Source organism: Chionomys nivalis, chromosome 1 (assembly GCF_950005125.1).
Source record: "Chionomys nivalis chromosome 1, mChiNiv1.1, whole genome shotgun sequence".
Taxonomy (NCBI): domain Eukaryota; kingdom Metazoa; phylum Chordata; class Mammalia; order Rodentia; family Cricetidae; genus Chionomys; species Chionomys nivalis.
In genome coordinates, this window is record NC_080086.1 from 198,663,549 (window position 1) to 198,690,748 (window position 27,200).

Sequence of the window (27,200 nt, forward strand, 5' to 3'; positions counted from 1 at the left end):
GCTATAATCTGTAACTTCTTAAAATTTGTGTTTAAAATTGATTCCTCAGGACCTAAGTTAATGGTATCTTGCAATGGAGCTTTTGGAGATAATTAGGACTATATGTGATCATGAGGGCACTTAACCCACGTGGTATCTATAGTAGCTTCATTAGATGAGGAAGACGCAAAGCAGCAAGCCTGCCACCTCAGCCAGTACTGCTCTGTCTACCTGGGGACCTAGAGATCCCAGGCAGCCAGAAGGTGCCCCCCAGGTGCAGCTTCTTCTCCTGGGACTTCCTAGCCTCCAAACTCATAAGGAACATATTTCTTTAGTTTATGAATCACTAGTCTGTGGCACAATTATAGCAATAGAACACATGATAAAACAATATTAAATATGATAAACAAAAGAACACTGGTATTCCCAGGAGTTCAGTTGAACAGAAACACTCATAGTTTGCATGTAAACATCTGGGCTCCCTGTCAGTCCTTAAAAATTGCGATTTTTAAGTCTTTGGGCTTTACCCAAACCAACCAGAAGGTGGCAGAGTGGCTACTTGAGAGAAACCAAACAGAAAAAAAGCATTTCAGGAAAACGTCTTCTCACATCAGAGAATCGAAACTGCAATGGAGACAGCTTTATTTTTTTTCCCACTTCCTTAAGCCCTGTCAGCGTCAGACACACCCTGGTACTTTTCAGCCGCCTTGAGCTGGTACCAAGGTAGAAGTACTGTCTGGTAAAGCTTTCATCAAGACTAAGTGAAGGCGTTTTTATCTGAGTTCTCAGGAGGAAGAAAATACAGACACCAGACATTTGCTTCACCAAAATGGACAGTTTTTCGCTTTTTTTTTCAAACATAGAAGAAATTTGAATGTTTTGGTAAGTACAAAATCTTTCCTATTATTGTTGTTATTACTGGTGCCTGTAGCAACCGCTTATTGAACAGGCAGAAATGTGCTTTGAGGCTAGAAAGTTTAAATATGCTTTAAAACAAAACTATTAGGAACCAAGATCGTCTGGACCTTGCTGTGTTGAGAAAGGAGTCTGCTCTATATTAGTCACAGCCGTCTGTGGAGATGCAGTTGGAAATCAGGGACACTTCTACTAATGTCTCCCAAAAAAGCAGCATCTTCAGAAGGAAAAATAAACATTTTAATGCTGACGTTTTTGAAATACACAGCCCCCAAGTCACTCTAAGGACAGGCAGTTTAGACATGGAGCTCTTCACAGCCTTTTGGAGAGTAACATCAGATCAGAGGCATCTTTGAGAGACAGGAGAGCTGATTTGCTATGGCTTCCTCTTCTAAGCTTGGAATAGGGGAGTTTCATGTTCCTGGTGGGAGCAGGAGCCTTTGTCTGATTTCCCCACAAAGTAACTGATGATGTCACTCAAGGGGAATGTGTTGCTGAGTTATGACCTCCTTCAGAAAAGCTGACAATACAGGCAACCCCATGCATCCTAAGTGTGTGTCGGGATTTTATATCTGTGTGATCCTTCAGAAAAGCTGACCACACACAGTCAACCCCACGCATCCTAAGTGTGTGACAGGATTTTATATTGTGTGATCCTGTAGCACCTTTCAGGTTTCTTTTATAAACACAGGGCATCTAAAGAAACTGTTACTACAGCGGCATGTAGAGAGAAGTTTTGTCCCCTAGAGAACCCTCCTGAAGTGGCCTCTTTGGTAGCACAATTACATCTACAAAGTAGCAATGAAGATGATTTTATGCATGGGGGTCACCATAACATGAGGAACTGTGATAATGGGTCACAGCATTAGAGGGGCTGAGAGCCACTGCTCTAGAGGAAACAGTGTGGAAAGTGAAATCTGTTCAGTTGCATTAGCTAGGAGTGAAAACAGTGTAAATTCACCCTTTAAACTTTATTTGCTTACTTTCTCAAGCAAATATTCCAGCCTAGATCTCCATGCCTCCAACTCTGATGTGGAGACTCAACTCTATACTCTGATATGTTTATGGCATGCAGCTCAGGCACAGATAAGTCACCTAACTCATGACCCACTAAACCCAAAGGGGTGGAGACCACATGTGTATAACTGTGAAAGGTTTTCACTAATAACATTAGGGAGACTCCTGGTGTCCTGATAAAATGTGGCACCACAACCTTGGGCCTGTACTCAGGAGCCTGGGCACACCAGGCAGCTGGATGGCCATCATGGCTCACTGTGTGTCTCAGCAGTGAGAGGGCAGCAGAGGCGGCCCGAACAGAGCAGAGAAAGCAGGTGGCAGTTGAGCTCAGAGCTGGACAGTTGCCTGTGAGTGCATGAGGCTTTGCTTATATATGGGAGTAACTAGTAGTCAGTGGGATTAGGTGTCAGACAGTTGCAATCAGTAAAGGCACAGTCATTTCCTGACCCTTTCTTCCTTGCACAGAAGTCACATCAACTGTACAGAAGGAAGCAGTGACAGAATGGAGATGGCAGTTCTCTGGCATTCACACAGCTCTTGTATCATGTCTGGGTCACTTCTGTTGAGTCCCAAAGACTTTCATGCACAAAGGTGCAGTCAAAAGATGTGGAAATTGATGCTCTTAAGATCTATATTGTCTTATGATTTGTTACTCGAGCAGTATCAGAAAGCTACAATGGTACAAGTGTCGAAAAGTTGGACGAGGCCAAGGTGGGCTGCTGTGCACAGACGGGATAATATGTATCTCTGATGTCCTGTGTCCTTCAGAATCTTGCCTTTCTGGTCTAGACAATACTAAATCTACTGGAATGTTATGAAGTTATAGAAAATAGTGCACCTACCTGGTTATTTATGTGTATGAAGCTTAGGTCGGAAACAGAATGCATAATGAATTACGCACCTCCGTCAGGAAAGAAAAGGCAGAATGTCACCTTAAAACAGGTCAACCAAGTGATATAAGTTACTACAAGGACCTCTAAAGGGGAAGGCAATAGCATCGAGCAGGCTTCTGGCAGAGAAAGCATAGTCATTTGGAATGTAATTCTCGGACTTCTAGAGTGATGTGCACCAACCCTGCGAATGCTATTGGAGGTGTGTATGAGGGAGTTGTCGCTCGCAATCCCCTACACGGTGAGCAGAAGAACACTGACATTGTGACAGAGGTCATCCACAAGGTTCATGTTTGAGAACCATCCACCACAAATAAATTACATGTTCACACGAGTGTGCACACACACAACATACACACACACTCATGATGTTTTAAGTTAGGTTATAACTATGGGTTAGACTGTATTTCTAACTGTCCTTGTCTGTGTGCAGCCAGGGAGCCATGCGTTAGATAAGCCAATGAGGTATAAATAAAACACTTTTCTGTCTGTTTTTTTGAAATTTAAAGTCAAACAGAATACATGACAATGCCCTAATATAAGGCTGAAGAGATGACTCAGTGGATAAGGACAACACTTGTTGTGTGTGCAAGTGTAAGAATTTGAGTTGTAATCCTAAGCTTGCACTTAATAAACCCAGGAGTAGAGACCTGCCTGTAACCGAAGAGGATGGTTTGCTTGTTCCCAGCTTACCTGCATTCCGGATAAGAAAACTTCACTCAAAGGAATAAAATGGATAGCAGTGGAACAGGACTCCCAATTTCTGGAAGCACATAAGCACAGGCATATGCACACACGCTCTTACACAACACACACACACACACGATGCATGCATAGGCATGCATGCACACACATTTAATGCATAAGTAAAAAATTTAAATACAATTTTAAAAACATTATTTTGTATGCTGACTAAGAATGTTAGTGAAACAGTGAACAGGAAGGACCAGGGGGGCATTGTCAAAGGACTTTCTGATGTGCTGGGGTTGTAATTTTAGCAACTTAAATTCATAGTGTAAGAGTTCCCTTCACTGAAATCAGTCTCATTATTCAGAAAGTTTATTCCACTTCAAAGTCTGCAAGTGAGACGTGAATGTTTCTGTTAGACTTTCACCATGAAAGGAAATGTGCAGACACAAACACAGCACAGAAAAAGAGAGCAGGAAGAGAGAGAGAGAGAGAGAGAGAGAGAGAGAGAGAGAATAATAAACCACAAGATATATCTACGAATATTGGCTAGAAGCAAGTTTGTCACCTAAAAAACTGCACAAATATGGATGTAATGTAGTTTCAGGCTGCAATCTGGTGCCTAGCGAGGTGTTTGTACTTCTGTGTACTGAGCTGTATTAAGGGAGGGCAGACACTTCTTCAATTCCTTCAGTTGGTGTTTGTTTTCATGAGCTGGAAGTCTAACTCCAGGTCTACCACTGAGCTATATCCGGAAGTAGACAATGCTGAGGTAAAGTTTTAGAGAAGTCAAGGAAAACAATACTCAGAATGAAGTGTGAGTGGAATAAACAAGTTGAAGCTAGTCCTGAAATCTGAGGTAGAAGTACTGACTGATCAAATGAAGACTTGAAACCTTGACTTGAACTCATCATTACCCTCGATTTTGGAGCAGCCTGTGTTGTGTTTCAGTCATCTGTTTACTCCATCATGTATTTTAGAGGTATCATCGGCTTCTTGAGTGAAGGGTGATTTATGTGACAGGGGCTTTTCTCCATGATACAGTCATTTAAGTAGCTTCCCACGTTCCTTGCTCCCATTCCCAGAAAGCACACTCCTAAGCAGAAACTACTGATTTAGTTTACCTCTTCCTGTCCTTTACTTCATGAGAATACAGTCATACAGTGTGTTCTCTTTGTCAGTGCCCTAGTTGCCTGTAGTTTGAATTCTAATTGGTCTTAATAATAAAAACCCAGAGTCAGATATTGCGGGTGATTGCTAAAGGCTCAGAGAGATGGTGCAGCCAGATGCTAGTGAAACCTTTTACCTTAACCAATGGTCAGTCTGAAGGGACGATCTTGTCCTCAGCCTTCAGAGACTTTGTCCTCTGCCTGCAACTGTCTCCACCAAAACTCAGCCTGCACTGAGCTCCTGTGTCCTTCTGCCTCACCTCCCTCCTCCACCCAGCCACATCACTGCTGGCTCCACCTCCCAAGTCCTGGGATTAAAGGTGTGTGCCACCACTCCCTGGCCTCTAGTGGCTTAGCTCTGCACTCTGATCTTTAGGCAAGCATTATTTGCTAAAACATAAACGTTCACTAATGTGTGAGAACTCTCTGTGTTGTTGAATCAGCACTTCGGTCTTTCTGTTTTTGTTGACTTAAGAGGCGAGTATATACTTAATTTCATGAAAATATTCAAACTGTTTTTCAGATTAGCTGAAACAATTTGCATTCCCACAAGCACTTTCCAAAACCCCATTCACTCTATGCTTTCACCAACATTTTCAGTTACAGGGTTTAACGCCAGCCATTCTGTTGTAGTTTAATTTTTTTTTTTTTTTCGAGACAGGGTTTCTCTGTGGCTTTGGAGCCTGTCCTGGAACTAGCTCTTGTAGACCAGGCTGGTCTCGAACTCACAGAGATCTGCCTGCTTCTGCCTCCCGAGTGCTGGGATTAAAGGCGTGCACCACCACCACCTGGCTCTAGTTTAATTTTTAATGTCTATAATCAGCTAAGATTTTGGAGCTGCTGTAGACTCCAACCTACTGCATCCATCCACATTGCTGGCAAAAGCCCTGCAGGTTTGTCATCCTCCAGTTCGTCCTGGCTTGTCCTCAGTTCCAAACCAGAACTGGCAAATTGTCCCCAGTTCACCTAGGTAGAGACCTTTCCATCCCTGGACTTGAACACACTCCTGCTATGTCAGCTGTCTTCAGCTACACAACCTCAAAGTCTAAGCTTTCCAAACGCGTGAATCTTGTTTCTTGTCACTCTAGTGGGAACATCAGTGACCTCTGTGATCCACGACCTTACCCTGGCAGTGGGAGTCCTTTCCCTGACTCTTGAATCGGTTTTGGTAAGTCACATATTTCCTCTCACTTCTCACAGTTTATCCATGTAAAGTTGGTTGCAATATCCTCTGATTCACCGTAATTTTGCTCTAGCATCTGGTAAGTTATTCCATCGCTCTTTCATTCTTCATGGATTCTTCCACACGTGTCATTTTTATCACGTTGTATTGCGTATCACTTTTTGGCTTGGTTGGGGTTTCTCCTTTGTGCCTGTGTTTTCTACTTTTCTCTCTAAATTTCTTCCTTTAACTCTGTTTTCTTCCTCTTTCTTCCCTATGTAAGCTCGCTGTGTTGCACTTTAAGCTCACCTAATTATCAGTCATCTTTTATTTTTATAGAAGCATGAAATCCTGTAAGTTTCACAGACATTGATTGTACTGTTTCTTTCATGTTTTGATACTCAACATTTTCATGATTGTTTACTTTTAAATATTTTCTCTTTAAAGCGTGCCTTTCTAATTTTGCATACTTTTAATTTATCTTTTATTTGCAATCACACCATATGAATGCAGTTATAAGAAATAATCATATAGCAAATATACCTTTTATCTTGTTTCCTAATGGTAAAGTCATTCAACACTACAGTACAACACTGCATTGGCATTTGTACCTTCGAAACACAAGCACTGCAGCACAGACATCTCCCCTGTGTGTCTTTCTAGCTGTGCTCATCCCTCATACTCCATCTTATCTTAACTCCATAGCAACTAATCTGCTGTCATTATAATGGCCTTGCCATTTCAAGAATATGTGTAAGTTGGGGCTGGAGAGATGGCTCAGAGGTTAAGAGCATTGCCTGCTCTTCCAAAGGTCCTGAGTTCAATTCCCAGCAGCCACATGTTGGCTCACAACCATCTGTAAAGAATATGTGTAAGTTGTGGTGTACAGACTGTGACATCAGGGGCTGACTTTTGTCCTTCTGCAGAATTCTCTTGGGGTTTATGCAGGTTATTGTGTGTTGTGGTTTGGATATAAATATCCCTTGGAAGCTCATGTGCTGAAAACTTGGTCCTTGCAATGTACAGAAATACTGCATCTTAAAAAGGGTACGGATCATCCAGACTCTGACAGAATACATGAATTAATCCCTGGATAGAATTGTGGTTTGATAGCTATATTGGAAAGTGGTAGAAACTAAAGGAAGTGGCCTAGTTACAGGAAGAATGTTAGTAGAGGCATGCTTTGAAGACTTTGTTTAATCTACCAGACTCTTCCTCTCTGACTCCCTCTCCCTCTCTGCTTCCTGACATGAAGTAGGCAGGTGTTTCCCACTGTGCCTTTCCTCCATTATATTTCTGACCTGACTTTGCTAAACTTGACCATCTCCAGTTCCACCTTTTCTTTTGCAAGTGACATAATTTTGTTCACTATCATTGCTTACAGTTTCAGAGATAAAAGACTACTTTTATCATCATGGCAGAGAACAGTGCCTGAGAGCTACATTGTGATATGAAGGCCAAGATAGAGACACTGAGCTTGGCATGAGCTCTGGAAACCCATTCCCATTAACAAAGCCCACTCCCATTAACACTCTCCCTCCATCAAGGCCACACCTTCGAATCTTTTTAATCTTTCTCAAATAGCCATGGTGACAAAACATTCAAATATATGAGCTTATGGAGCCATTCTTATTCAAACCACCACAGCCTCTATTATTTTGAAATATGTCCTTCATATCCCTAGTCTCTCCTGTATTTTTATCATGAAAGTAGTGTTGGATTTTGTCATTGGTCTTTTCTACATCTGAAATGATCTTTTTTTTTTTTTTTTTTTTTTTTGCCTTTCAATCTATTTATATGGTGGGCTACATTTTTCTGTTTATATATATTAAGACATCCCTGAATCTTAATCTCTTAATATCATAATATTTGAGAGAAAATGATGCCAAGTTGATCATGGTTGATGACCTTTTTTGTGTGCTTGGATTTTGTTTGCAACTCTTTTACAGAGAATGTTTGCATCTGTGTTCATAATGGAAATCAGTCTGCAATTCTCTTTCTTTATCGCATCTTTATGTGATGTAGGTATCAGGGTAACTGTGGACTTGTATAAGAAATTGGGAAATGTTTCTTGTTTCTATTCTGAGAAATAATTTAAGGAGGTTGGTGTTAATTCTTCTTTGAAATTCTGCAGAATTCTGCCTTATAACCGTCTGGCCCTGGACTTGTTTTGGCTGGGAGTTTTAACTACTGCTTCTATTTCATTGGGGCTTATAGGTCTGCTTAAATCACTTGTTTTATCTTGATTTAACTCTGGTATTTGATATATATCAAGAAAATTATCCATTTCTTTAGATTTTTTTTTCAGTTTGGTGGAGAATAGGCTTTTAAAGTATGTTCATATGATTATCTGAATTCCATATCTGAAGTTATGTCTCCCTTTTATCCCTAAATTTTTTAATTAGGATATTCTCTCTGTGTCATTTAGTTAATTTGGATAAGGGTTTGTCTATATTATTGATTTTCTCAAAAAATTAATTTTGTGTTTCATTGATTGTTTATCATTTGTTTACTTGCTTCTATTTTGCTGATTTCATCACTGAGTTTAACTATTTCTTGCCATTTACTCCTTTTGGGTGATTTCTTTCTGTTCTAGAACTTTCATATGTGCTAATAAATGCTGAAATAAGATCTTCCAATTTTTTGAGTAAGCACTTAGTGTTATGAACTTGCTTCTTATGCCTGCCTTCGTTGTTTCTTTAACTTTGAGTATGTTCTGTTTTCATTTCATTCTAAAAGCTTTTTAATTCCTTTTTAAATTTCTGTCTTGACCCATTTTTCATTCAGTAGAGGGTTGTTCTGTTTCCATGAGCTTGTAAGCTTTCTGCTGATGATATGCAGCTCTAATCTATGATAGGATGTAGGGTGAAATTTGCTTTGTGTCTGAGTCTGCAGTCAGTTTTGGAGAAAGTTCCACAAGGTGTTTCAGAGAAGGTGTACTGTTTTCACTTGTATTAAATGTTCCGTAAATGTCTATCGTGTTCATTTGGTTTAAGATGTTAGTTATCTTCAACTTTTCTCTGTTTAGTTTTTGTCTTGGTGAAATTTGGGTACCGAGTTCACCCACTCTCAGTGTGAGAAACAATATGTGATTTTAGTTTTGTGGTGTTTCTTTTATAAACTTTGCTGCCCTTGTTTTTGATATGTAGATTTACAATGTCCTTTTGGTAGAATTTTTTTTGATGAGTATCTAGTGTTCTTCCCTATCTCTACTCAATAGTTGTGGTTTGAAGTTTATTTTTTTCAGTCCTTAAATGGTTACATGAGCTTAATCCTTGGGTCTATTTATTTGAAATATCTTTTTACATTTTTCTACTCTGAAGTAATGTTTTATCCTTGATGTTAAGGCATATTTCCTGGACACAGAAGAATTAATCTGTTTTTCTATCTGCTATGTTAGTCTGTATCTTTTTATTGGGAAATTGAGACCATTGATATTGAGTCACCTATGAGCAGTATTTGCTGGTTTCCCTTTGTGCTGGCTAGTGCTACATCAATTTGACACAAACTGGAATCATCATAGATGAAAGAGCCTTGATTGAGAAAATGCCTCCATAAGATGAGGTTCTAGGTAAACCAACGGGGCATTTTCTTGATTAATGATTAATGATGGAGGGTCTAGTCCATTATAGATGGTGCCACCCTAGGTTGGTGGTTCTAGGTCCTATAAACAAGGAGGCTGAGCAAGTCATGAGAAGCAAGCTAGTAGGCAACACTCCTCTATGGCCTATGAATCAGTTTCTGCCTCCAGGTCCCTGCTTTGTATTAGTTCCTGTCTGACTTCTTTCATTGCTCAACAGCGATGGGGAAATGTAACGCAAAAACCTTCTTCCTCCCCAAGTTGTTTTAGACATGGTACTTCATCACATCAATTATAGCACCAACTAAATCACCACTATTTTGTTGTTCTCTGGTGTGGTGTCTCTCCTCTCTTTTTTAATTTGCTGGTCTGAGACAATTATTCTTGGGTCTTTTGGGTGTGGTCAACCTCTTCAGGTTAATCACCTTGAAGCACCTTCTGTAGAATTGGATTTGTAGATAGATGCTGCTTATGTTTGGTTTATATTGGAATGTCTTCCTCCATCTATTATTATTGAATGCTTTGCTGGTAATAGCAGTCTGGGCTGGCATCTGTGATCTCTAAGTCCTTCCAGCTTTTAGAGTCTCCCTTGAAAACTGTAATGTTATGCTAAAAAGGTCTATCTTCATATGCTACTTGATGTTTTTCCCTTGAAGCTTTGACACTCTTCCTTTATTGTGTACACTTACTGTTTTGATTATTTTATGTCATGGGGAATTTCTTTTCTGATCCAGTCTACTTGGTGTTCTGTATGCTTCTTATACTTCATAGATAACTCTCTCTTTAGGTTAGGGAAATTTTTGTCTATGGTTTTTGTTGAAAATATTTTCTGTTCCTTTTTCTGCATTTCTTTTCCTTCCTCCATTCTTATTATTCATAGTTTTGTTCTTTTCACAGTGTGCCAGATTTCCTAGATGTTTTGTACCTGGATTTTTTTTATTTTTTATTTTTTTGTATTTAACATTCCCTTTGACCAAGGTATTGATTTCTTCTATCTTTCCCTTTGACCATGGTATTGACTTCTTCTATCTTGTCTTCTGTGCTTGAGAGTCTCTCTCCCATTTTTAGTATTCTATTGGTGAAACTTTCCTTTGAGCTTTCTGCATGAATTCCTAAACTTTTCATTTCCAATTTTACCTCAGTTTGGGTTTTCTTTCATGATTCCATTTCCACATTCTTTTCATTCCACTGTTTGTGTTTTCATGGATTTCTTTAAGGGATTTTTTCATCTCTACTTTAAGGAGCTTGAGCATATTCATAGATGTCCTTTCTTGTGCATCAGCTATATTTTATTTCTCAAGGCCTCCTGTTGATGGGTTGATGGGCTCTAGTGGAGTCATGTTGTTCCAGCTATTATTGGTTGTGTTTTTATGCTTGTGTCAAAACATCTGAATTTGGGCCTTAAGAGCTCAGACCGTTGCTCCAAATTGAGACTCTGTCTCTACCTCGATCCATCGCCAGATGAAGGTTCTAAGGTGATATGCAAGATATTCATCAGTATAGGATAGGGTCATTTCAGCTCTTAAGGTCCAAATGAGGAGCAGAAGGAGGGAGAACATGAGCAAAAAATCAGGACCACGAGGGATGCACCCACCCACTGTGACAGTGGAACTGATTTATTGGGAGCCCACCAAGGCCAGCTGGTCTGGGACTGAATAAGCATGGGTTGATTCTGGACTCTCTGAGCATGGCGGTCAATGAAGACTGATGAGAAGCCAAGGACAATGGCACTAGGTTTCAATCCTAATACATGAACTGGCTTTGTGGGAGCTTAGCCTGTTTGGACGCTCACCTTTCTGGACGTAGATAGAAGGACCTTGGTCTTCCCGCAGGGCAGGGAATTTGGACTGCTCTTCAGTATCGAGAGGGAGGGGAATGGTGTGGGGGGAGGAGAAGAGGAGTGGGGATAGGGGGAGGGGACTGGGGGGAGGGGGCAATATTTGGGAGGAGGGGAGGGAAATGGGAAACGGGGAGCAGGTGGAAATTTTAATTAAAAAAGAATAAAAAAAAAACATCTGAATTTGGGATCATTGTAATTCTAGCCGCTGATAGCTGGTCTTATCTTTGTTGAGAGGGTTTTGTTCTTGGTTTTCCATTGTTCTCTCAGATTCTTAGGAGAGTGTGTTTTGCCTCATAGGGTATATTCCTAAAATCCAGGCGTGGCCACTCGGGTCCTGAGTAAAACTTGTTTCTAGGTATTGGGAGCTGACACTAAGGGGTGTGAATGAGTTAGAGGGGTGGGGCTGTGGGAGCACATAGAGAGAGGAAAACTGGGTGTGCCACCAAGATCTATGCAGACCTCGGAAATGGGGCAGAGGAAGGAGAGGCCACAAGTTGTCTGCTACAAAGATGAGGTTAAGACTGGAGAATTTTAACTGAAGAAGGGGAGGGAGAGTGACAATCACCTACCTGATTTTCTGGCCACCATGGCCACGAGGTTTCCTGGGAGTGCCTGTGGGTGGTGGCTGGGACATAGGGCTGAAGCAGTAGAGGAAGGCTGTAGAAGAAAATCTGCATGATCACTGGGAATGGGGAGAGAGAGGAAGGGGGGGTCTGCAGTGGATGGTTTGCTATAAAGCTCTCTTTATCTCCCCTGGTTAGTTTGGATTTGAAATATTTAACAGATGTGAAAAATCCCTGTGTTGATTTTTTGGTCTACTGCAACTTCCATTTGTTTGGAAGATGAATTTCTAACTATTGACTCTCAGTTTTTAGATATCTTTCTTACTTTTATAATTAGAGTTTCTATTGCTGGGAAGAGGCACCATGACCTGAGCAACTCTTATAAAGGAAAACATTTAATTGGATGGTTTATGGTTCAGGGGTTCAGTCCCTTATCCTTCACTACCCTGACTCTTCTTATTCATGGAGTCATACAGGAAATTTCTAGCCTGTCATCACTCCCTGGAGTGACCACTGTCACTACTCGTTGCTTTAGTCAAATGAATGCATATTAACATCTCTTTGTGGTTTTAATTTACATTTCCTGATGGCTAATTATGTTTAACATTTTCCAACATGTATATTTGCCATTTATGCTTTCAGCAGTAATATCTCTTTCTCTCTTTTTCTTAGTTTTCTAGTTGTATATTTTCACTTATGAGTTTTAAGTGTTTAGTATATATATAAGTCCTTCATGTAGTTTGAATACAAATATTTCTCTCTACAGCTTGTTTTCTGATTATCTTTATGTTGTCTTTAATTTTTATTAAGTTAAATTGATTAGCCTTTTCATTATTAATAATGCTTTTAGTGGTAGGACAAACATTTTTGACTATTTCTAGATGATGAAGATTTTCTTGTATACATTTTCATAATATTGTTTTGTATTATATACGTAAAACTATGACCCATTCCAAATTCACTTTGTGTATATGATGGATTTCCCATTATGCTAGCATCCATTTGTTGAAACAACTGTCCAAGACTCTGCCACAGAATCGACTTTTGAATCTTTCTCAAGTATCATTTGGGTATATTTGCATGAGTCTATTTCTGGGAACTTAATATAGTGATATATTTGTCTCTTCACTAATAGCACAGACCTTAAATAATTGTAATTGTCAAAATGTCTTGGAAGATTTCCCCCATCTTATTCTTTAACCTATCCTACTGTATCCTTTGATTTTTCCATATAAATTTTATAATAATACAAAGAATACTGTCTACTCATAAAACTATTGAAATTTTGATAAAAATTGTTTTCAACCTTTTTTGGAAAATTATGCGCATTAGATGGCCCTGATTAATCTTGGGGGCTTCAAAACAAAAAGAATAGACATGAACATGAGAAAAAGCCTTGTGAGGAGGAGGGAAAATGGACAGAGTGTTAAGGAAGTGGAACTGTAAAATAAACAACCAAAAATAGCATGAGAAACTGAATGTAAAATAAAAAATTAAATACAGAATAAGTGTGTGTGTGTATGTGCATGCATGTGCGTATGTGTGTGCAAACATGTTACACAAGACATGTAGAGGTCAGAAAACAACTTTTTGGAATTGGTTGTCTCTTTCCATCATGGGTCAAGAAGCAGAGTGGTGTAGGAAGTTCTTCTGTTCATGTGTTGCTTTTATTGGTTAATGAATAAAGAAACTTCTTTGGACATGATAGGGCAGAACTTAGGTAGGCAGAGAAGACAGAACTGAATGCTGGGAAGTAGGGCAGAGTGAGAGAGGCCATGGCTCCTCTGCCTGATGGATGCCAGTTAGAATCTCTGGTAAGCCACAGCCATGACAATACACAGATTAATGGAGATGGGTTAAACTAATATGTAAGAGTTAGCCAATAAGAAGTTAGAGCTAATGACCAAGCAGTGTTTTAATTAATAGAGTTTTTGTGTGGTTATTTCCGGTGTAAGCTAGCCAGTCAGCCAGGACAGACAAGCGGCCCACTCCCTATGCAACAGCAGAGAGTAACAAACACTTGTGTGTCATGGAATAATCTTCTTGTACACTGTGAAGATGTGTCTTTGCCAAGGTGCCTTCTGATTAGTTGAATAAAGGGCTACGTGGCCAATAGCCAGGCAGGTAGCGGTTAAGCGGGACTTATGAACAAAAAGAGAGACTGGGGATGATAAAGGTAGAGTCGTGAGTCACATGCAGAGAAAGCAGGAGATGAACATGCCAGGTTGAAAAAAGGTACCACCACATGGTAGAGCATTGATTAGAAATATGGGTTAATTTAAGATGTAAATGCTAGTTAGCAACAAGCCTAAGCTATCAGTTGAGCATTTATAAGTAATAATAAGTGTCTAAGTGGTTATTAGGGGACCAGTGGTCCAGATAAAACCCCACCTACACTTGTTCTCACCTTGCTTTCTCCTTATTCAGTCCTAAATTCCAACCCTTAGAATAGCACCACTCATATTTAAATTGAAGTTTTCTATCTCAAGTAACCCAATGTAGACAATCTCTCACAAAAATGCCTGTCTTAGGCAATATTCTATTGCTATAGAAAGACACCATGATCCTGAAAAGTCTTATAAAGAAGAGCATTTAATTAGGGCTGGCTCGCAGTTTCTGATGCTTAGTCCTTTATCAGCATGGCAGGAAGCACAGTGACATGTAGGCAAATATGGTGCTGGAGAAGGAGCTAAGAGTTATCAAGTCCTCAGGCAGCAGGAAGAGAGAATTAGTGTATTAGTCAGGACTCTCTAGAGCTTATAGAATGACTACAGAGCTTATAGAATGACTCTGTGTGTGTGTTGTGTATATACGTGCGTATGTGTGTATGCATGCATATATGTATGGATATGGAATTTATTAGAATGACTTACAGACTAAAGTCCAGCTGAACGGAAAGTCTAAGAATCCAGGAGTTGCTCAGTCCACAAGACACAAGGATGTCTCAGCTAGTCTTCCAGTACAGGCTGTAATCTCAAAGAAGTAGGCACTAATATACCAGTGAAGGAAAGAATGTGCTGGCAAGATGAGGGCAAGCAAGCAAAAAATGCAAGCTTCCTTCTTTTATGCCCTTATATAGACTTCCAGCGTCATAGTCCAGATTAAGGTGTCATCCTGTCTCAAGATCCATATCAAAGGTATGTGTCTTCCTGCCACAAAGGTCTGAAGGTGGGTTCACTCTACTTCAAACCAAGCAAGAAAAAAAGACTCTCACAGGGTACATTTATTCATTATTTCATTGTAGTTACTTTTAAGATTACAATCTATTACTTGATTGTAGTTTATTCAAGATGTAGTTAAGTTGACAACCAATAATAATAGCCATTGCACTGGGCTTGATTTGGGCTTTAAAAAAATCTCAAAGACTACCCTCAGTGATATTCTTCCTCCAGCAATACTTTCTTCCCTAAGCATTCGAATATATGCACTTATGGGCTTATTCTTATTCAAACCACCACAATGCCCAAAGATTTGTTTCTATAGTGGTTCTAAAATCCATCAGTTGACAATCATGTGCACCCATCAGTGTACACCCAAAGGCACTAAATAAATACATTAAAATCTTAAGGATTATATTGTGATTGGCAAACATTCAATATGATTTCAATTATTTTAAATTTGTTGAAGTTTGTCTTATAGTTTAGGAAATGGAAATCTTGACTATTAAAAAATGGTATTTTGTGGTTCTTAGATTATTATATAAAAGCAGTTTACAGCCTATTGATTGATGGTAATCTTAAATTTTTCTATATGTTTTCTATTGTTGTTAACTATTGTATCTACTATTAAGGCAAAGAAATATATTGAAGCCTCTAGTTATAAATGTAGATTTGCTTAAAATTGTAAAATCCCAACAGTGTTTACAGCAAACATTTTGCAACAATTTTGTCTGGTGCAAATACCTTCAGCATTTATGTGACATCTTGTTGGGTAACCTTTTATCAGTATATAATATCCTTGTCCCTGATTATTTTCTTCATTCTGCTATCATGTTTTCTGATTTGTCTGTAGTGTGTTGACATAACTACTTCTGTGTTTGATTGAATAATATTTGAATGATATAGATTTATATATACTTTTACTTTTAATTCATATCATATTTCAACTGGGTGTCATATAAACAGGATTCAGTATAGCCATGTTTATAATCCAAGCTACTAATTTTGTATTTTTAATTTCTGTTTATAAACAGTTATATTAAAAGTGATTATTGACATGTTAGGACTTAATCCTGCCTCTGTGCTTTCTCTATTCTCTATTTTTCTTTGCCCATCTTATCTGTCTGTCTTCTTTTCAGCTACTGGACAGTTTTTCTATAATAACATTTATATGAATATTTTGATGAATTATTTAATAGCTTTTTAAATGTTTCTTTAGATATTTTACCATATATGCACAAATTATGGCCATCTAATAACATCCTTTTACTAATTAAAGTGCTGGAACCTAAATGCACCCAATCTCATCTTGTCCAAAATGTTGAAATCTACCTCTCTTTCTGTGTTCATATTTTGGGTCTATCCAATGGGATTGAACAATAGAAAAGGTTCTCAGTCAATGGCATATACTTGCTCTAACCAGAAAGATGTAGACAAGTAATTACATCTGACCACAGCTAACTGTCAATTACCTTGGTAATCTACCCTGGAATTTATGTTTTCTGAGTAGATAGAACAAAATATCAGAATATTTTACCACTGGGAAACCCAATTAATATCTCCAAATATTATGTATTTTATGTCTCTCATGAATCATTAATTACTATTTGATTATTCTTCTCTTTTCTGACTATGCTTAACACTCATATGTTGTTTCGTTTGTCTGTATCACATCAAGTTGAACAAACTATACTTAGCTCTACTTAGTTTCAAATATTTCTTTTCTTCTATATACCAGATTTGAACATTTTTAATAATACAGGAAATACACATTATAGTTGACAACCATATAAAGGATGATCTATGAATGAAAGTATCCCCATATACTTCATATATACAGCAAATCAAATAAAGAGAGCTGCCAATGATGTGCACAGTTCATATGAAAGTGCTGTGCATTTGTATTTGGTGGTTTTTCTCTTGGCTGACATAAAATAAACTGGTCTCAGAACTTTTCAAATGTTGTGACATATGCATATTTTACCTACTTAAAAACGGCATGTTTCATGTTTTCACTTATAAACTACAACCTCATGTTTCTTCTTCTCTATACAGCTATCAGAATGGCAGAGAAACTCAACCTTCCAGAAAATACAGATGACTGGACTAAAGAGGACGTAAACCTGTGGTTACAAAGCCATAAGATTGACCAAAAGCACAGGGAAACTTTGATGGCACAAGATGTGAGTGGAGCAGTCTTGAAGTGGTTAAATAAAAACAATCTTGTTGAAATGGGCCTAACCCATGGACCAGCTATCCAAATAGAAGAGCTATTCAAAGAATTGCAGAAAACATCTTCAAAACATTCTACTCAGACATCTAAGGGGAAAAAGGGTAATAAAATAACTCCTAAAACACAGACAGAAAGTAGAGAGAATTCAAAGAAAAACCAAAGGGGTGAGGAGAATGCAGATAAGGCTGATGCCTCTGCAGTGAGGCCAGAGACTAAAGGGTCTAAATCAGAAAAAAATGAGCTGATGGAAGACAAGACAGAGCGACAGGGTGAACAGTCACCTCCAGGACCGACATGTGTTGCATACCCTTTCAATGAATTCAGTCATTCGTATCGTTACAAATTACATTTCATCCTACAGCCTGAAACAGGGCCACTTAATCTCATCGACCCAGTACATGAATTCAAAGCCTTCACAAACACGGAAGCAGCCACAGAAGTGGACATTAAGATGAAATTCAGCAATGAGACTTTCCGGTTTGCTTCAGCTTGTATGAATTCGCGTACTAATGGCACCATTCATTTTGGAGTCAAAGACAAGCCCCAAGGAAAAATTGTTGGTGTGGAACTCACCACGGTCACTAAAGATGCCATAATTGACCACTTCAATCTGATGATAGACAAGTATTTTGAGGTCCATCAGGTCCAACAAGCAAAGAAGTGTATTCGAGAGCCAAGATTTGTGGAAGTTTTATTGCCAAACAGTACTCCATCTAACAGATTCGTTATTGAAGTAGATGTCATTCCACAATACTCTGAATGCAGAGAAGACTTTTTCCAGATCAAAATGCAACATCTTAAGAACCAAACATGGCAACAAAGTTCAAAGTACTCAGTCTTTGTGCGAGATGGGCCCAAAAGTAAAGACATCATAGGGAATAAAGTTGATTTCAAAACTTTTAAGTTAGATTTAAAAGCAGTGACAGAGTCTAGGAAAGAAGCAGAAGCAAAATGCAAAGTAAAAGCCGATGGAAACAAGAGCGAGGGACAAAAGCTAATTGAACTGTTGACAAGAAACCAGGATCTGTTAGATAACTCATACTATGAATGGTACATACTTGTCACCAACAAATGCCATCCAGATCAAAACAATCACTTAGACTTCCTGAAAGAAATTAAATGGTTTGCTGTGTTGGAGTTTGATCCTGAATCTGAGAGCAAAGGTGTAGTCAAGGCTTTCAAAAGAAGCCGAGTAGCAAATCTCCACTTTCCAAGCCAATTTATGGAAGGAAAAAATACATTAAATGAGAGAATTTCCAGTCTGAATCTTTACCACCAACCCAGCTGGATTTTCTGCAATGGCAGGTTAGACCTTGAGAGTGAAAAATATAAACCCTTAGATCCAATTTCTTGGCAAAGAGAAAGAGCTTCTGAGGTCAGAAAGCTGATTTCATTTCTTACACATGATGACATAATGCCAAAAGGGAGATTCTTGGTAATATTTTTATTATTGTCCCCTGTGGATGACCCAAGAGACCCTCTTATTGAGACTTTCTGTGCTTTCTATCAAGATCTTAAAGGAATGGAAAATATACTGTGTATTTGTGTACACCCAGACATATATCAGGTATGGAAAGACCTTCTTGAAGCAAGACTATCAGGACAGCAAAATGAAATATCAAACCAAAGCATTTCTACTTTAAATATTGCAGAGATAAATGGCACTATTCTTAAGTTAAAATCTTTAACTCAGTCTTCAACGCGATTCTTACCATCTGTTGGTTCATCTACTGTCCTTCTGAAAAAGGAAGAAGAAGTCATGACTGCCTTGGAAATTCTCTGTGAGAATGAATGTGAAGGTACACTCTTGGAAAAAGACAAAAAGAAATTACTTGAATTCAAGACATCCAAAGAGAAAGACTTCTACAGGGGTGGTAAAGTATCCTGGTGGAACTTCTACTTCTCTTCTGAAAACTATTCTTCATCATTTGTGAAAAGGGATAAATATGCAAAACTTGAAAAAAAAATTCAAGAATGGGCAGATTCTTCTCAACCAGTTTGTGCAAAAATTATCCATCTCTATCATCATCCTGGCTGTGGAGGAACCACTTTGGCCATGCATGTTCTCTGGGAGCTAAGAAAGAAATTCAGATGTGCTGTGCTGAAAAATAAGACAGAGGATTTCTCAGAAATTGGAGAACAGGTGACTAATTTAATCACCTATGGAGCAACGAGCCATCAGGAGTACTTACCTGTGCTGCTCCTTGTTGATGATTTTGAGGAACAAGACAACGTCTACCTTCTTCAGGCCTCCATTCAAACTGCTGTTGCCAACAAACATATTCGGTATGAGAAGCCTCTGGTGATCATTATAAACTGTACAAGGTCACAAAATCCTGAAAAAAGTGCAAAGCCCCCAGACAGTGTTGCTCTAGTCCACCAACTGTCTGACAAAGAACAGAGAGCATTTGAGCTTAAATTGAAAGAAATCAAAGAACAACATGAAAAATTTGAAGATTTTTATTCTTTTATGATCGTGAAATCGAGCTTTAACAGAGAGTATATAGAAAATGTGGTCAGGAACATTCTGAAAGGGCAAAATGTCGCTACCAAGGAAGCAAAGCTCTTTGCTTTCCTGGCTCTTCTTAACACATATGTACCTGACACTACCATTTCCCTCTCACAGTGTGAGCATTTCCTAGGAATCTCGAACAAGAAGGCTTTCTGGGGAACAGAAAAGTTTGAAGCCAAGATGGGTACCTACTCTACAATTCTAATCAAATCAGAGGTGATAGAATATGGGAGCTACTATGGAGTACGCATCATTCACCATGAGATTGCCACTGCCTCACTGGAAGAATTGAAGAGAAGCTACAACTTGAACAAAAGTAAAATCGTGATGGATATGCTCACAGAAAATTTGTTCTATGACACAGGTATAGGAAAAGACAAGTTTTTCCAAGACATGCAAACACTTTTGCTCACAAGACAGCGTGATGAGCATGAAGGTGAGACAAGAAACTTGTTCTCCCCATTCATCGAAGCATTACATAAAGAAGAAGGAAATGATGCAGTTAAAGATGTATTACTTGAAGCTAATCGTAGGTTCAACCCCAATGCATTCATTTGCCAAGCCTTAGCAAGACATTTCTACCTTAAAGAGAAGGACTTTACAAATGCTCTCTTTTGGGCAAAACAAGCAAGAAAGATACAGCCTGATAATTCCTACATCTCAGATACACTAGGTCAAGTCTACAAAAGTAAAATAAGATGGTGGATAGATGACAATGCAAGAAATGGGACTATCTCAGTTGATGATCTAACTGATCTGTTAAATTTAGCCGTACATGCATCCGATGCTTTCAAAGATTCTCAACACCAAACTGAAGATAGAGAATATGAAGGGAAAGAAAGGATGTATCAGAAGTCTAAAAGGAGGTATGATACTTACAACATAGCTGGTTATCAAGGAGAGATAGAAGTGGGACTCTACACTATCCAGATCCTCCAACTCATTCCTTTCTTTGACAACAAAAATGAACTATCTAAACAAGATATGATCAACTTTATATCAGGAAAATGTGATATCCCAGGGAATCTAAATGAATTTAAGTCAGCACTCAAGAATTTTATTCCTTATCTAACTAACCTGCAGTCTTCTTTGAAGAGATCCTTTGACTTTTTTGATGATTATTTTGTTCTTCTAAAGCCCAGGAACAATATAAAGCAATATGAAGAGGCTAAAAGTCGGAGAAAGGTAGGTTTGCACTTTAAGAGGTATGTAGAAATATTTGGCCCCTTGGAAGAATCACAAAATCAAAACTTTAGGTCAAAGCTCAGTCTACCACTTCAAGTAGAAAAGACTCGGAGAAGCCTAGAAGCTTTAAAAGCAGACAAGTTTTCTGGACTCTTAGAATATCTTATCAAAAGTCCAAAAGATGCTGTGGGTTCCATGGAAGACATAGTGAACAAATACACTTCCCTTCTTGAGCAAGGTGTTATCAAAACCCAGCAAAAGGAAAAGCAAAATTTCATCTTGGCCAACATCATCCTCTCTTGTATTAACCCTACCTCCAAATTAGTGAAACCAATTAAAAGACTGAAAGAGCAACTTCGTGAGATCCTACAATCAATTGGACTGACTTACCAGTTTTCAGAACCTTATTTCCTAGCTTCTCTTTTATTTTGGCCAGAAACCCAAAACCTAGATCAAGATTCTAAACAAATGGAAAAGTATGCTTGGGCACTTGAAAATTCTTTCAGGGGGCAATATAAACGCATGTATCGCACGAAGCAACCAATTGCATATTTCTTTCTTGGGAAAGGTAGCAATAGAAACAGACTTATCCACAAAGGGAAAATTGATGAAAATTTCGAAAAAGTATCTGATATTAATTCTTGGTGGCATAGTGGAAAAGTATGGGAAGAGAAAAAAGTCCAGGATCTTTTGGATCGTTTACAGGGACGAGCTGAAAACAACAATTTATACATAGAGTATGGAATCAATGAAAAAATCACAATACCAATTTCACCTGCTCACTTAGGTCAACTTAGAAGTGGGAGGAGCATAGAAAAGGTGTCTTTTTATCTAGGGTTTTCCATTGGAGGCCTTCTTGCTTATGACATTAAAACTGTTTAAGATCTTGAATGTCTTTATCTAGAAATGTGGTTTTAGTATCATCTTTTTTTCTTTAATTTGCTTATAGATATAATTCAGTAATTTTGTGTAGTGGGAATGGTAGTAGTCGAAGAAAACTTCAGGTTATTTCTGTGCAATGGGTACATAGAATCCTTTTTACTTTTTAATTTTCCCTCTGTATAACCATGTTGTCAAGAAATTACTCTAAAATATCCACAAAATAAAACGAAGCCAAAATTTATAATTTGTTTTGATCATCATAGTCTCACTAGAATCCTGCTGGGAGGAGATTCCCTCCTGCCTCTTACATAAAATTCATCTCCATAATTTATCAGTTCACTCTTTACTTTTACTTGACAAATACATAGTTATGGTAACCAATGTGATGTTTTGAAATATGCATGCATTACAAAATGATTAAACTAAATTAATTTGAAGAATCTATTGATTCACAAACTTACATCTTGTCATAAGAGTATCTGAAATTTTCCTAGCAATTCCGTGTGTGTGTGTGTGTGTGTTTGCTTGTTTTGTTTTTGTTTTGAATCAGGTTCTCTTTATGTAGCCCTGCCTGTCCTGGAACTCACTAAGTAAACCAGGTTGGCCTCAAACTCACAGAGATTGACCTGCCTCTGCCTTCCAAGTTCTAGGACTAAAGGGGTGTGCCATCATGTCCAGCCTAGAATTTTCAATAATGTGCTGCTTTGCTGTTAAGTATAATCATCATACTATATAATAGAGCCTCTTGTCTACCTTGATCCTCATACCCCTTTACTAGTATCACTTCATTTTCAATACTTTCCTAGTAATTGTCATGTACTCTTTGTCTAGTGCCTTTGCTCCTATGAGTTCATTTCCTTGGGTTCCACATTTATGTGAGATTATAGAATTTTTCATACTTAATTTATTTCATTTCTGAAAGATGGTGATATCTTAAGATTATTATTGGTGAAGATATTTTAATGATGTCTAAAAAATAATCCCTCTAAGCAAACACAGTCTTAGTATAGAAGTTAGGGTATCTGGTCATGGTTTTTTTCTGAGTCAGGTTTCAGTGCATTCTGCATAGAATCACCCCTGCTGAAGTCTTACCTTCACAGCTGATTCTTTTGAGCTCAGTATCTTTTGGGTCAAGCACTCTCTCCCTCATGACCCACCTTGGGTACACATCAAGCACAAGTGTTTATTTCACCATTGAAAAATGGTGCAGTTGATTTCTAGTTTCAATTGCAAGATGCCTTGTAAATTTAGGGTGATATGCACCAAGCCCTCTCAGAAGGCTGTCTGAACGATTTCTGTGCCTAGATTCCTTTGGTAAGACTGAGAAACTTTCTTCAAAAGTACCTCCTCATAAAGGGTTGGAGGTTCAGAGGTCTCATCTAGATACATGAAGCTCTAGTTCAGTCTCCAGAGCTAAAATAAATAAAAGATTTTTGAGACAGAAGATAGAGTTCAGTGATAAATCACTTACTGCACATTTTCAAGGCACTACGTTCAATCTCCTGTACTGAAATAGTAATATTTTTAAAAGAGCCTCTTTCTAAATTCTGACTTTCTCAATGCCAGCAGTAGGCAAGCTACAGACTATAGGATAAAGCACATATTTTTGCAAATATTGTTTTATTTACCCCAACATGAGTAAGGAGTACCTCTTTTTGAGTTCCTAGTCAGGGGGATCAAAGAGACTGCCAAAATAATATAAGCTGTTGTCATTATGCCTAGCTGTCTGCCAGACATAAATGTAAGGCCTTATTGCTGAAGAAATAACACTTTGTCACAGGGCTTGACTAAATCAAGCTGGTACTGACTTGGAAGCCTCCTTCCTGATCACCAGATTCCAAATGAGAAGAGAAATCAGTACTCCCACCCAGCTATAAAGCTTGAGAATCACAATAAAAATATGACCAACACTATGTCCTCGGTGGAGTGATACAGGCACTTGTATCCTGAGAGTAGCCAATGGCTGTCTAACTTAGTCTAAAACTCACTCTATTAAAAAGAATTCACATGTATAAATATAGCAAAGAACCTAGATCCCAGAGGAGACTTCATCACTATCATCTTTTTAAAGTGCTTTGTAAACACTCGTTTTTGTATATACATAGGTAAGTGCAGCTCTCACATATCATCAAAAAGCTTCTCTTCCAAACAGGTAGAGGCTATTAGAGCATTTTACAACTTGACAAAATTCAGACAATGACCATGGAGTGGTCGGTTTTAAATTGAACATATGTAACACAGCCCTTGTACCTAGGGCTCAGAGAACATTTTGGGAGAGGGGATAGAAAGACTTAAGTCAGAGGATCAAGATGACTATGCAATAATTCTTTGTAGACAGTACAGGGATGTTTCAATCATGAACTCAGAACAAAATGGCAGCCTACACAAGACCTACAAAGACCACACAAACTGACACTCCAACATGGACAGGAAAAAAATTCACAAGGCTCCACCCCTAAGTAAAGAGCTACAGGGAATGAATGACTGTTGAGAAAGGAAGAGCCGAAGTGTTGTTGTTGTTGTTGTTGTTGTTTTTGTTTGTTTATGATTTTCAGATCTGAGATTCCTACCCTAAGCCAAGAGATAAATCTTAAATACATGCAAATAGAGACAACACTAATTGGGCTTAGATATTGTGTGTGTTATATTCTATATCCCAATTCAACCTAACTAGGAAGGCGAAATGATTTCCTAGAAAAAGTATTGACTGGGTCACTGTGAAACAGCAAAATTAATTAACTCACTAATCAAACAAATAGGTTCAGCAATGCTCCCAAAAGAGATAGAAGCCTGGAAATGGAGCTTAGAAAATATGCAATATCAACCACAAAGAATCAATTATAAAAAAAAGTCTTTAAAAAAAAAAAAGAAGAAGCCAGAGGATGGGACTCTGTTAGGCCCCCCATGACATTAGTTCAAGAATAAAAGGACTTCTATCTCCCCATCTCCCCTTTCCCCCATCCTACCCCACCCTGGAGAAGGAGGAGGAGGGGAGTGGGGGTGGGGAGTGCGGGTGGGGAGTGGGGGGAGGGGAAGGGAAAAGGGAGGTGGGGAGGAGGCAGAATTTTTTAATTAAAAAATGTAAAAACAAATTTAAAAAATAATTTACTTTAAAAATGAAAAAAGAATAAAAGTACTTTTTAAATTATTAGAAAAAAACTAGGAGTAAATGTCAGAGATCTGGCAAATGAAAGATGCTTTAGTCTTTTCTCTACCCTCTCGCTTGGGGTCAAACTTGCAACAGTCTGATGGCTTCTCTCACTCTCACCAGAATCTGTTTACTCTCTTTATATATACATAAGATATATATATATATATATATATATATATATATATATATATACTTTATATACATATATATATACTTCATATACATAAGGAGAAAGATGAGTATTCTATTGAATCTGCTATTGATTCTATTTCCCTGGAGAACTCCAACACTTTCCTGGAAACCCACATGTGATGTGGGAGTGATTTCTTTCTAATCTGTTGCTTTCATTGGTTAATTAATAAAGAAACTGCCTAGGCCCATTTGATAGGCCAACCCTTAGGTGGTTGGAGTAAACAGAACAGAATGCTGGGAGAAAGAAGCTGAGTCAGGCAGTCGCCATGATTCTCCCACTCCAGACAGATGCAGGTTAAGATCTTTCCTGGTAAGCCACCTTGTGGTGTTACACAGAATATTAGAAATGGGTTAGAGCAATATGTAAGAGCTAGTCAATAAGAGGCTGGAACTAATGGGTCAGGCAGTGTTTAAAAGAATACAGTTTCCATGTAATTATTTCAGGTATAAAGCTAGCCATGCGGGCCACCGGGTGCCAGGAATGTAGCCCCGCCGCTCCTCTTACAACAGAGTGGCACTCCAACGTGATGGACTAAATCCACTTAAAAACCTGAGAGGGCTTTAAAAAGAAAGGGAGAGAGAGTTTAACACAGCTTTTGGTTGTTTGTGGGTGGCTTGCCGCAAAGAAATTTTCCTGACTCAGCAGCATGAAAAAACTGGCTGTTTTAAAATGCCGGCTTTCTGGGCTGTGCCACCATTGTGATCTCTGTCTGGCTTCTGCGGGAGACAAAGCTTTTGAATGGAGCATTTGGAGTAAACTGCTACAGCTTGCTTGATGGCAATGTGGACGGCTGTGTGCCTGGAACTGTGTGTGGCTCAGGGGCACCAAATGGCTCTGAGGCAGGAGTGTCTTGGCTCCATCATGCTGAATTATGCTGATCTCAGGCAGTAACTGCTGTAATTACCATAATAACACTGCAGTTAAGGTTTAGACTGGCAGTAAACAGGCAGTACCGTATTATCCCTACATGGTGCAACTTAAGTTTTTAAGAAGTGCTTAGCATTTTAAGAACTGCTCCTGGATAGTAAAAATATTACAGATTCACAATAGGACAGATTCAGACATAGGCTTGGGAGAGAGAAGAAAAAAAATTATAGAGAATAAAGTTAATGGTTAAAAAATAAGGTAAAGTCTTTAAAGAGACAGAATAAAGTGATAGAGCAAAAACAAGCCACGTAAAAATGGAAAATTCACAGAGTCTGGATTCTGTACATTGTGTTTTCTTTAAAATTTTTGACTGTGAAGGAGCTAAGTACAGAGAGACATTTCATTATATGGGCTGCCAAGTGCAACCAGAATGGATATAAGGGTATTATGATTTCAGAATTTGGGTCTAAGGATATGATGCTTTGGAGAGGGTCTTCTTTTGTTTTCACAGAGGATGAGACTCTGTGGATTGTTTCTATCCCAATATGGTACGATAGACCACGCCCTCCTGAAAGGTTGCCGTGAACACCTTCAGAAAATTATTTCACTCAACTGCTGACTGAGATGACCCTGACACACAGGTTACACCATGAAAGATCTGAATAACAACGCCCCCATACAGCAGGAAGCAGTTTGGAGAGAAAAACTGTGCCCATGTTCCCATATATTGTTTATAAATGTTCTTTTACATTTAAAGGGGGAAATGATATAGATATGAATAATTTGCATTGGTATGGATTTTAAGGTCAATTTTGTTATATGTATATGCATATTTCTAATCTTGATTAAGGTATTGTGATTGTGTAGTTCATTTTTAAAATGTAATGTATAATTAGGAAATATAGGTTGTTAATGGATAATCATGAATAATAGTCAAGCTTGTAGTCATGTTAGTTAGATTTTCTAGATATATAGAGATATATTTCAGTTGGATAGGCATTCTTCATATCTTTCAAAGACTACAGAATATGGCATTTTAAATGTTTTAATAACTTAGGGTTTTCATGGCAATGAGACATGTCTGCTCCTGGCAGCACCAGCTACTTCAAGAAGAAGATGGGCATCGAAGAGGATCTTTATGGAGTTTGATAGCCATTTGGGCAAGAAACTGCTCTTGCCTGGACTGATGCATGAACTGGACACAAAGAACCCACAGA

The 27,200-nt window shown here is 38.4% G+C and overlaps 1 protein-coding gene across 1 annotated transcript; it reads left to right on the forward strand.

Annotated features, from left to right (window-relative positions):
• Positions 1-604: 604 nt before the first annotated feature.
• Positions 605-24,748, forward strand: Samd9 (sterile alpha motif domain containing 9). The gene is made up of 3 exons (XM_057778600.1): positions 605-861; positions 5,746-5,825; positions 17,016-24,748. The coding sequence occupies exon 3, from the start codon at positions 17,024-17,026 to the stop codon at positions 21,770-21,772; it is 4,749 nt and encodes a 1,582-aa protein (XP_057634583.1). The 5' UTR covers positions 605-861; positions 5,746-5,825; positions 17,016-17,023; the 3' UTR covers positions 21,773-24,748.
• The last annotated feature ends 2,452 nt before the right edge of the window (positions 24,749-27,200 follow it).

Excerpts from the sequence above, each read along its gene's own strand:
- Samd9 (XM_057778600.1), top strand. The coding sequence starts at position 17,024 with ATGGCAGAGAAACTCAACCTTCCAGAAAATACAGATGACTGGACTAAA.